Here is a 12,862-nt window from a genome sequence, read left to right on the forward strand (position 1 = left end):
TTTCAGTGACTTCCTTGGAATTCTTGTGGAAAGCTCCAGCTGATAATTCTTATTTCCAGGCTCCTTAGCATTTTTAATTTTGCTGTGTACTTATGGTTCTGTTCTTCTTGCACCTGTGAGCTGCAGGGATCAGAACATTAATTTAGATCTGCTCAATTATTCCTCAAGACTTTGCTTTGCAATAAAGATTTGGCTTCAAACAGAGCAATAGCAGAGGGTGGCTTGGATTTCCACTGCTCCAAGTTGCATTTTAAACCACAGGGTGGTTAATAAAAGTTGATTTTGCTCTTGATTGAACTGACAACTCTAAAAACTGCTCTTCACCAACCCCCTTTTCACCTTCAGGTTTACTATGCAAAAAAAAAAACGGCGGCATCAGCAGGGCCAAGGAGATGATTCCAGTCACAAAAAGGAGAGGAAGGTTTACAACGATGGCTATGATGATGACAACTATGATTATATTGTGAAAAATGGGGAGAAGTGGATGGATCGTTATGAAATCGACTCTTTAATAGGCAAAGGATCCTTTGGACAGGTAAATATATCATTATATATATATATATAATTTATATGAATCATAATTATGTTTAATTTGAGGTGCTATTCCTGTTTCATTTTGAAATTAAAACTGTTTTTTCTCAGTGCTGTTTTACTGAGTGTCTACTCAGGACACTCATATTTTGTGTTGTTTCAGGCAACATTTGAATATATTTTATTTTGTATCTCTGGTAAAGCATTTTACAGTGAGAAATCCTCAACCTTTTGCCATCAGCTGTTTGGCTTAGCTTTTAAAATTAAAACAATAAACCAGTCCTAGAGATCACCTGCTCTAAATGTTATTAGTAGCATTTATTTGGACTGTTGGTAGCCAGACCTCAAGAAAAAGGCTGAAAGGAGGATGGAGCTTTTCTTTTTTGGTTGTTTTTTTTTTAGTTTTCCTCAGATTTTGCCAGTCCTTTTACAGTGTTGGTTTAGGTGATTGGATGATTTTATTTATTTATGAAATAATAAATGCTTCTTGTCTATTGGATAATTTTATTTGTATTTATCACATGTATTTTTATTGACATATTTATTCATGTAAAGTGCCCTCACAGCAGTAAATGTCACACACTCAGTTGTGGCTCTGTTGTGGTATGGAGAGAAGAAATCAAATTAAAAAGGACAAAACTTCTGGAAAAGTTTTCCTGAATGTAGAAAAGTGAGTTTTGCTGTGTTCTGAAAACTGGAGAGCTTTTCCTGATGGATTTGGCTGCTCTGTTGCAGGTTGTCAAGGCCTATGACCGAATGGAGCAGGAGTGGGTGGCCATCAAAATCATCAAAAACAAGAAGGCTTTCTTAAACCAGGCCCAGATTGAAGTGAGACTGCTTGAGCTTATGAACAAACATGACACTGAGATGAAGTACTACATAGGTATTTCAATAATTTTTCTCCCATTTTTATCTTATTCTTAATATAGGACATTTTCCCATACAACAGGGTGCTCCTGGTCCTAAAGAAATACTGAGAAAACAACACACTTTTAAAATTATTCCTGTGATTTCGTGCAGATTTCCCAGTTTGCTTTGTGACAGCCAGAATTAAAATATGGAAAATGATTTGTTACTTTGCAGTGTTGAGATTTTCTGCAGAGTTTTCTTTTTTCCAGTTAAGGACACCCTGAAGAAGTTGCCATGGACCTGTGATGATCTGTGGTGGTTTGCATCATTTTCACTCTTTGAATATATCTCAAATTATCTCACAACTGTCATGGATAAGGACATATATTTTATAGGAATAACAGAATATAGAACATAATATTTTATGGGAACAGTAGCTTCATCATTACTTTTTTTCATGTGTGTTTAAAAAGCTCAAAATTTGGTGTAACAACCAAAGATTTGTGTAAATGTTAAGATTTTCCCATTTAGAGCTCAGAAAATATTTGAAATCCTATTATTTTGACTGTTTCTGTAGGTTGAAGTGTTGTTCCCTTGATTTATTATTTATGGTAATAATGAAATCAAGTCAGCTCCTGTAAAAAGTTTATTAAATCCCATCTATCCTGTGGAGTAGAGAATTGGGAAAGAAATGATGGAAAGAAGACAACCCCATGCTGTAAAGAGAGATGGAGAAAGATGAAAAAGAGTGATTAAGGAAAATTAAACTGGGTTTAAGCATTTCTTAGTTTGTAGAAGCCAAAATACCAACAGCTGTGCTGTCCTGGTTTGCATGTCTGTATTGAATTCCTGATTTTTCTTTCTGTAGTTTAGAAAGAAATCTTTGAAATAATTTTAACATACGTTGGTATTAAATTATTTTATGATTATTCACTTAAATTTTAATTTGTTTTATAGAATAGCATATTCAGAATGCATTTTATGTATTCAGTGTCAAAGCTTTTGAGGTATTTTTAAGTTAAATTTATTAATGGCAGGTTTACATAAAACAAAACCTAAACTTGTCAGTGCCCCATATCAGAAAGGTGTTAAAGACATGACCAGTTTCAGATTAATAAAAGCAAGTAAAGGCATCAGCAAATAAACTCTTGGAATTTTAAATTTATAGGGAAGAACCTGTCCCAGGTAAGTTGTAAAGGGCACAGAAAGAACTGGCTCCTGATAACAGAGAAAACAAATCCATGGACACCAAAAATCCACCTTCATTAAAAACCTGAATTCTCATTGTGCTGATATTGGTTCAACATTTTATTATGGCAAAAAAGGGGAGTGTGTTGCTTTTTATCTGAGGTGTTTATCCTGTTTCAGTTCTCTTGTGGCAACCTGAGCTCTTGGCAGACTGACAAACAGATTTAATGGGATGAATATTTCACTTATTTCATGGAAAAAATTGATGGATTGGATTTGAACTGAATTGGTTCCTTCCAGAAACTCACATTGTGCCTGCTTGAAATGAATACAATGCCCCGGGGATATTGATTTTAATCAATTATTTTTAATTATTAACTGTATAATCAATTGAAGTCACGGCTTATAAATTGCGAGTTATAAATTATAAATCTTAAATGAATCTGATGGTCAGATGTTTCCTCTGTAAATGCAGGGGTGTGGTAACTTGCTTTGGTAATACAGCCTTTCTGTCTTCAAAGTAATTCTTTGGATAATACTGGGGATGTGTAAAATATCCCTCTGTACTCCAGGGCTTGCAGAAATATTCTGTAAATAACACAGAACTAGGGGAAAAGAAAATAATATTCTTATTATTTTACTCATAATTAAGCTTCCTAATTGTAATTAGCACCTCATTTTTAGCACACAGGGCATGTTTTAATGAATTTTTTTCCCCCTTTCCCAAGTGCATTTGAAGCGTCACTTCATGTTCCGGAACCACCTGTGCTTGGTGTTCGAGATGTTGTCCTACAACCTGTACGACCTGCTGAGGAACACCAACTTCAGGGGGGTGTCCCTGAACCTCACCAGGAAGTTTGCCCAGCAGATGTGCACAGCTCTGCTCTTCCTGGCCACCCCCGAGCTCAGCATCATTCACTGTGACCTAAAACCCGAGAACATCCTGCTCTGCAACCCCAAGCGGAGCGCCATCAAGATCGTGGATTTCGGCAGCTCGTGTCAGCTGGGACAGAGGGTGAGCACCACTCCAGATCCTATTTGCACAATGTTATGAAGTCATAATGCTCAGCTGGCTCGTTTAAACTTCACACATGGTGGCTTTGAAGTAGTAATTTAAGTTTAAACGGGGTGCGAGAGAGCAACAGGTACGAGTTCCAGAATCCCGGAATTGTTACGGTTGGAGAAGACCTGTCAGGCACAGGGTGCCTCTGTGCAGGACTGGATGATCCTTGGGGGTCCCTTCCAGCTCAGCATATTCTGGGATTCTGTGACTTTTAAAATCATCAAGAGGCCTTTTAGGGTCTTTTTGAAGAGGCCTTTTAAGATCAACAGGTCCAACCATCAACCAGCACCACCATGTTCAAACCACGTCCTCAAGTGCCACATCCATGTTTTTTTGAACACTTTCACACTCCACCACTTCCCTTTAGTTCCCCAGTAGATAAAAATCCACCACAGTTGATAAAATTTCCATCTTTTTTTGTTCTCCTGGGCTGTGTTTTTGTGCCATGTCAGTGGAAAATGCATCAGCACTTGGTTGTACAAGTCTGCAGTGCTGTTAAATAAAATACTCTTTTTATTATTATCTTATTCCATATATGTTACCTTTAATCACCTTATTATTTTATTCCATGTGTATTACTCCTTCCACTTTGGCCTGTCCTCTGTTTATTACTGGTTATACTACAGATTGGGTCATTATATGAAATGAATTCAGAAATTAAAGGATTAACTTTAACAAAATTCCCCAAATTCTCACTTGAGGAGTTGGGATTGGCCATTGCTTTTTTCCATTGTAATTTGGGAAGAGCAGATGAAAATACTGAATATTGCAGTGAATGCAGAGAGTATTGAATATTGCAGAGACATAGATTTACATTAATTAAAGGGCTTTTAATATATATAAACTATACACTAGAAACTTTTCACCCTGGGGTAAAGGGAGACACGAGGAGGTGAAATGACACCTGGATTATTTATGTCAATAATATGATTTTGAGACATTAAGAGGCACAAATACAAATCAATGATCACATGAGTAAATCTACACCTTTTTTTGGAAAATATGAATATTTTCCTAAGAATTAACAGTGGCATATTTTTATTAATACAATATATAGATATTTTGAGTATCACTGAGACCTTTCCCTGCACCAAAATGATATTTCCTGGGAGTTGTGTTTTGTCACGTGGAATTGTCAGAATGCCCTTGGATGCTGTTTATGACCTTCAGATGTTTTATTTCAGATATACCAATATATCCAGAGTCGTTTTTATCGATCACCAGAGGTGCTACTGGGAATGCCTTATGATCTTGCAATTGATATGTGGTCCCTTGGGTGTATTTTAGTGGAGATGCACACTGGAGAGCCTCTCTTTAGTGGGGCAAATGAGGTACGTTGTGGACAAAAAATTAGATTATTTTTTAATTAATTCCCATCGTGGTTTCTGTCTGTTTAATTGTAATGCATAAATGAGGGAAGTCTATAACTCTAAAATGATTAAACATCAATAACAGCAATGTCTGTTGTCAGAATTCAAAATTGCCTGGTAATTTTCTGCTTCTCCCTCTTACTGTTTACTCACTGATTTGTTTGTACATAATGGATTTTTCTTAAATTAATTAATTAAGAACTTGTCTGGGCTGCTGACATTTGGGACACTGCTTGGCTGGCTGCCCATAAATCCTTTTTGTTTGGAACAGGTGGATCAGATGAATAAAATAGTGGAAGTTTTGGGGATACCACCTACCCACATCCTCGACCAAGCACCAAAAGCAAGAAAGTTCTTTGAGAAGTTGCCAGATAGCACTTGGAACTTGAAGAAGACCAAAGATGGAAAAAGGGTAGGTTAAATAACCAGGATGATTAAAAAAAACCATATATTTTTTATATTATTATGCATTTAATATATTTATATATATAAATGGTGACACGTTACTTTGGTTTGTTTGGAGCTTGAACAAGGACAAAGATGGAAAAAGGGTAGATTAAATTACCAGGATGATAAAAAATATATATTTTTATATATTTTATATATTTATAGTTTTATATATATTTATCATATATGTTTATATATATGTTTATATATAAACAGTGAGATGTTACTTTGTTTTTTTGGAACTTGAAGAAGACCAATAATGGAAAAAAAGTCGATTAAATAACCTGGATGATTAAAAAGAAATAAAATCTTATATATATATTTTTATATATTTATATATTTATATATTTACATATTTATATATTTATATATTTATATGTATAAATGGTGAGATGTTACTTTGGTTTTTTTGGAACTTGAAGACCAAAGAGGGAAAAAGGGTAGATTAAATAACCAGGATGATTTAAAAAAATAAATTCTTATATATATATATATATATTTATAAAAAATACACACACATAAATATATATTATATAAATATATATTATATAAATATATATATTATATTTTTATATATATAGTTATATGTATAAATAGTGAGATGTTAGTTTGGTTTTTTTGGAACTTGAAGAAGACCAGAGATGGAAAAAGGATAGGTTAAATAGCCTGGATGATTAAAAAGAAATAAAATCTTTCATATATATATTATATATATAAAAATATATATATTTATATGTATAAATGGTGAGATGTTACTTTGGTTTTTTTTGGAACTTGAAGAAGACCAAAGATGGAAAAAGGATAGGTTAAATAACCAATATGATACATAATATTATATAGCTATAAATATATATATTTTTAATATATAAATGGTGAGATGTTACTTTGTTTTACATCTTGTCTTCCTCAAAATGGAATTCCACTGTTGCTCCATCTCGTCCTTTAAGTAACACCTTCTGTAGCATTGAATAGTTCCTTCCTTTGCTTTGACTTCCCCTCCTTGTACAATTAAACTGTGCCCCCCCAAAGCTGACCCCACCCCTTGATCTCAAACGATTCCCAACTTCCCGCCAGGAATACAAACCCCCCGCGACTCGCAAACTTCACAACATCCTGGGAGTTGAGACAGGAGGACCAGGCGGGCGCCGGGCTGGGGAACCGGGTCATACTGTAGCCGACTACTTGAAGTTCAAAGACCTCATCTTAAGGATGCTTGACTATGACCCCAAGACACGGATCCAGCCCTACTATGCCCTGCAGCACAGTTTCTTCAAGAAAACAGCGGATGAAGGTACAAACACGAGTAACAGCGTGTCCACCAGTCCTGCCATGGAGCAGTCGCAGTCTTCGGGAACCACCTCTAGTACATCTTCAAGCTCAGGTGAGGTTTTGGCATGGACGGGTGGATAAATTGTATTTCCCGGTGGAAATCTTGCCCACGTGAATCACCAGAGGGTGGTGGGCACTGCCCAGGCTCCCCAGGGCAGTGGGCACGGCCCCAAGGCTGCCAGAGCTCCAGGAGGGTTTGGACAACGCTCTGAGGGACAGGGGGATTGTTGGGGTGTGCTGGGCAGGGCCAGGAGATGGACAGAATGATCCCTTCCAGGGTATTCCATCATCATCATCCTCATCATGGCTAGGCTTTGTGAATGAAGATTTGAGCAGGGTATTCCATGATTGTATGAAATGTTGTCTTTTCCTCCTGTTCAAAACCCAATACATCAACCACACTCATGAAACGATTCTTTCAATCAGCTGGAACAGGCACCAGCCCAACCAAAACCCAAAAACTAGCTGAGCAAAAATGTGAGTGATCATCTCCTACTTTTCCTCTTGGAGCAGGTCACGTTATCTTCACGCAGTCACCGTTTTGCAGCTTTAAATTTGGTGCCTCTTTAGTTAATGGGGCACGTTCTGGTTTTCCAGGTGGATCTTCCGGAACGAGCAACAGCGGGAGGGCACGGTCGGACCCCACGCACCAGCATCGACATAGTGGTGGGCACTTCACTGCTGCTGTTCAAGCAATGGACTGTGAAACACACAGCCCACAGGTAGGTCTGAAGAGGCCAGTTCAGTGTTTTATCGTGGTGCAGAACAGATAAATACAGGAATTCTCCCCAAGTGGACACTTCAGTTCATGCACAATCTGGTGTGTAGGCAGACCTTGGTGTTTTAGTGACCTTTAACCAGCTGTGTTGTTCCAGAGGTTCCTCTCGTGCTGTTGACACCACTCAAGGTATGAACTCCAATTAATTTACTTTAGTTTGCTTGTTGTCTCCCTCAGCCAGAAATCAGGGCCCTGTTGTCCTGTGTGTTGTACAAATATTATATTGTTTATTGTTACTGTTGCCTAAAGCTGCTGGTAGAATTTCAACAGCAAGGTCACGTATTGAACTTCAACTGTTTGTTAGGAAAAAACATCCAGAATGCAAAATTTATTTTTCTTAGTGATTCCTAACTGTGTGCTTGCATCTCTGGAATAATTTTGCAACTGCAAGGCTTGGTTAACTTTTCTAAAAGTTGGCATAGATGTGAATAACTCTCATATAATACAAATCTCTGATATAATATATATACATATGAATATATATAATATAGATGAATATATATATCATGGATATCTCACACAATATGAATACCTAGATGAATACATATAATTTATTAATATCTATGAATATATAACATAGCTTATTTAATATGAATACCTAGATGAATATATAAAATATATGAATATATATAATATGAATCTTTGATATGAGTACCTATATGAACATATAAAATATATATGGATATATAAAATATACATGAATATACATGAATATATATAATATGAATCTCTCATATACTAGGAATACCTATATGAATATATATATTATATTAATATAGAATATATTAATATATAATATAAATATATAATACAAATATAATATACAATATGAACACCTATTTGAATACATGTAATATAAAAATATATATGAATATATAACATAGGTCATTTAATAGGAATACCTAGATGAATATATAAAAATATGTGAATATATATACTATGAATCTCTGATATACTAGGAATACCTATATGAATATATATATTATATTAATATATAATATATTAATATATAATATAAATATATATCACAAATATAATATACAACATGAACACCTATTTGAATACATGTAATATATTAATATATATGAATATATAACATAGGTCATTTAATAGGAATACCTAGATGAATATATAAAAATATGTGAATAAATATAGTATGAATCTCTGATATAATAGGAATACCTTTATGAATATATAAAATATATGTTCATATGTATAATATATATGAATATACATGAATATATATAATATGAATCTCTGATATAGTATCTAGAAATACCTATATGAATATATATAATATATATGAGTATATATAATATGAATCTGATATAATAGGATTACCTATCTGAATATATATAATATATTAACATATAATATATTAATATATATATGAATATCTGATATAATATTATCTATATGAATACGTATATATGAATATATATATAATATGAATCTTATATATGAATATATATATAATATGAATCTTATATAATATGAATAACTCAATAATATGAATCTCTCATATGTTGCAAATGTTCAAGGAACGACTGGATGTGGCACTCAGTGCTCTGGTCTAGTTGAGAAGACGGTGCCCCAAGGTTGGACTTGATGATCTTGGAGGTCTTTTCCGACCTCAGTAACTCTCTGGTCCTGTGAAATGGGCAGATCTGAGGCAGCATTTTAACTGTAGTTGTGCTCCTTCCCAGGTTCGACAGCAGTTTCCTCCCCCGATTGGTTGGACGGCCACCGAAGCTCCGACACAGGTCACTGTTGAAAACCACCCAGTTCAAGAAACCACCTTCCATGTAAACCCTCAACAACAGAATGCATTACATCATCACCACGGCAACAGCTCCCACCACCACCACCATCACCACCACCACCACCACCACCATGGACAGCAAGCCTTGGGCAGCCGGACCAGGCCGAGAGTCTACAATTCTCCAACAAACAGCTCCTCCACCCAGGATTCTATGGAGGTGGGCCACAGTCACCACTCCATGACATCCCTGTCTTCCTCAACTACTTCTTCCTCTACATCTTCCTCCTCTACTGGTAACCAAGGCAATCAGGCCTATCAGAACCGCCCAGTGGCTGCTAATACCTTGGACTTTGGACAGAACGGAGCGATGGACATGAATTTAACAGTCTACTCTAATCCGCGCCAAGAAACGGGCATAGCTGGACATCCCACGTACCAGTTCTCTGCTAACACAGGTCCTGCTCATTACATGACTGAAGGACACCTTGCCATGAGGCAAGGCATTGATAGAGAAGAGTCTCCCATGACAGGAGTTTGTGTTCAGCAAAGTCCTGTGGCTAGCTCGTGACTAAACTGAAACTAAGTTTGTTTCTTGTGTGTTTTTATAGAAGTGGTGTTTTTCCAAAAAAAAAAAAAAAACAAAGTGCAAAGCTGCTTGAATCAGAAGGAGATAAACTCACTGAACCGCTACAGGAGGGCAAAGTTGACTATTTTTTTAAACTTGAAAAGATTGCAAAGGGACAATGAAGTTTTTTTTTGTTGTTGGTTTTTTTGGGGGGGTGGGGGGAGGTTTTTAGGTTGGTTTTTTTTTTTTTTTTGATTTTTTTTTTTTTCAAGAGCCATGTCTGGACCCACCTTAACAAATAGCTTAGTGGTGTTCACCTTTTGCTTCCCCCATTTTAACTTGCCACAACCTCTAGTCATAGTTTGGTTTTTTTGGGGGAGGGGGTTTGGTTTGTTTTTCTTTTTTTTTTTCTTTATTTTTTTTTTTTGCTCTCATTCAACAGGGGGTTATTGTTCAAACCTTAGTCGTAGTTGCAAACTAGTTTTCTTTTTTAAAGGCATTGCACATGGTTTTCCGAGAAAAGGCCCTTTGAAGTTTTTCGGGTGGGGAGGGGGAGTGAGTTAATATATATATTTTTTTTAGTTCCCCAACCAAACATGGGCACAGAAATGCAGTACTGTAAGCAAGAGGGACCTTCAGATCACACAAACCTATAACTCTTCAGCTGTAAAAAGGGACGGTTGTGACGGAGCTGGTGAGGCACACTGAGCATGCGAAGTGGCGGTGAGCAGAACTCTCCTTTTCTGAATCTACTGAGGATCAAAGCAGCAATTTGTGATGGGATTCTGGGGGTCCCACCTTTTGGAGACCGCAGGCAGTTAGTGTTGGAATATGACTGGTTTCATAACTGAGGTGCACTGAGAAGCAATCAACGGGTCGGTCCTGGCCAGTCCTGGGGAGGTCTAAGTGATGGTCTTTGGGATAACCTTTGGCCTTATGGATTTGGACTCTTAAGTTAGAAGAGCCTACCATTTCAGATGCAATCACTTTTGGACATGCTTTTGCAGACAGTCCTTAATGCTGAAAACACAGAGAATGGGTAATTCAAGAGGCCTTTCTTTTAAAAAATAGACTTTTGTGACCCACTTATTGTAAGGTATTGCAAGGTCACTTTGCGTGTGTCATAAAGTTGACTTCCTTATTGGTTGAAGGTCACAGGAGTAGTGGTTTGCTTTGATGGAAATAGCTACAACTGTGTCCCTTCCTGCTTTTTACTTTTTTCTTTTGCTTTTTTCTCGGCACGTGGTTTCTCCACCATTACTTCTGCACAAAGACGTCTTCTGTTCATCCTGAACATTTTTAAAAAAAAAAAAAATGCAGAATTTTATGTGACTGCTTTTTTGCCTCACAATTATGCTGTGAATTTTACAAAAATTTATTTTCTTTTTTGATAATTTATTGTACCAAAGCTGTTTTTATAGCACATAGATGTCTGTAACCAATAATGTAGCAGTTCTGCACTTTGACACAAGGTGTAACTAGACCATTTTTAAATGTCAGTTGAAAATTATGGCTGTACTATTGCTTAAACAAAACTGGAACTGTTGTTGAATTCATAGCCAATACATTTACAGCAATCTGTGTACTGAAGATAATAGATTGACATCTACTTGGAGACTATAACATCTGTTACATTATCAATGTGTTCAGGCTTCTGAAGGCAAAAGGGACACTTAGAACCAGAAGCTATGAAACCAGCAGTTGATTCTTGTATTCCTTATTAACATAATTGTAAACTTGAAGGCAAAAGACCTTGATTGCATGAACAGGTCCAAAACAATAAGTTCTGAGTAAAGCAAAAACACTCACATGAGACCTGAGGTTAGCAGGCTGTATTTAACAGGTGCCTAATTTTTGGGTAACGCTGCCTTAATATAACACAGTCAGCTTGGCAGTTGCAAAATTTATGGGCCCATCCAGAGATTTGATTGGGGGGGAGGGGGAACAAAAAAAAAAAAGGTAAAAGCTGCATGAAAAACTTGGGAAAAGAAGAAGGCAAATCCCTCTGTTGCCCATCCCAGATGCCCAGTGTTGCCCATCCTCCCTTACAGAAGCAGTGATCTACCTCTGCCAGTAAGCCCTTGGAAAAGTTAATTTAGCAGCAAATGGCCAATTCCATGCGGCCAAGCCGTGGTTTGGTTTTGGTTTTTTTTTTTTCCGTGGAAAAGGTGGAATTTTTTAACCCTCACAGTGGCAACGCAGCAGCTGACTCACCATGGGAACGGGGACGAAAACCCTTGGGATGCTCATTTTTATTTTTAGTTTTATTTTTTTTTGTAAATCGTGGTTTCCTCGATCGACCGATTTCTTTTTGTATCGACACATCGACCCTGTGGATGAAAGTGGGATTTTTTTTTTTTTATTTTATTTTTTATTTTTTTTTTGTTTCCATTTGGTTTGGTTTGTGTTTTTTTGGTTTTTTTTTTTTTTGTCTTTATGGTTTTCTTTTGGAAGCTCAGTAACTGGGAGAAGTTTACAGGATTTGGAAGGCTGTCACCCTTAGAACCGGGAACGCTGAGTTTAGCAATATATATATATATAAAAAAAAAAAAGGAATCCAGTACTTACTGCTGTCTAGGAATTATAAGGGTAATATGAAATCTGGGTAACATTTCATGTGCTCCAGTTGCCACACCTTTAGCGAGCGCCCCCCAAAAAAAACCCAACAAATAAAAGCAGTTCAAAGAAATAATATCTCCATCAAGAAGAAATCATAAAAAAAAAAAAAAAATAATCCAGTGCTTCTGCATACTGTGTTATGTTACAGTCCAGTTTTGTGTGCTTTACTACACAGTTTGGTTACAGGACTTCTGTGCATTGTAAACATAAACAGCATGGAAAAGGTTAAATACCTGTGTTCAGATTGTAAGATCTAGTCCGGACTTGCTGTGTATATTGTAACGTTAAATGAAAAGACAAGCCCTTTGTATTATAGTCATGCAGTCTTATGTATGATAAACAGTTGAATAATTTGTCCTCA

At 36.3% G+C, this 12,862-nt stretch overlaps 1 protein-coding gene across 1 annotated transcript in view; it reads left to right on the forward strand.

The window, feature by feature from the left end:
• DYRK1A (dual specificity tyrosine phosphorylation regulated kinase 1A) overlaps window positions 1-12,862 on the forward strand; it is a 71,339-nt gene extending 58,477 nt beyond the window's left edge. Inside the window, 9 exon segments of the mRNA XM_051773048.1 lie at window positions 346-357; window positions 359-535; window positions 1,267-1,414; window positions 3,297-3,583; window positions 4,816-4,962; window positions 5,273-5,413; window positions 6,523-6,829; window positions 7,375-7,499; window positions 9,262-12,862. Coding sequence (XP_051629008.1) covers window positions 346-357; window positions 359-535; window positions 1,267-1,414; window positions 3,297-3,583; window positions 4,816-4,962; window positions 5,273-5,413; window positions 6,523-6,829; window positions 7,375-7,499; window positions 9,262-9,885 — 1,968 coding nt within the window. The 3' untranslated portion in view covers window positions 9,886-12,862.

This window comes from Manacus candei, unplaced genomic scaffold, assembly GCF_025592945.1.
Source record: "Manacus candei isolate 608988 ecotype Guabito, Panama unplaced genomic scaffold, ASM2559294v1 h1tg000165l, whole genome shotgun sequence".
In the NCBI taxonomy this organism is placed as follows: domain Eukaryota; kingdom Metazoa; phylum Chordata; class Aves; order Passeriformes; family Pipridae; genus Manacus; species Manacus candei.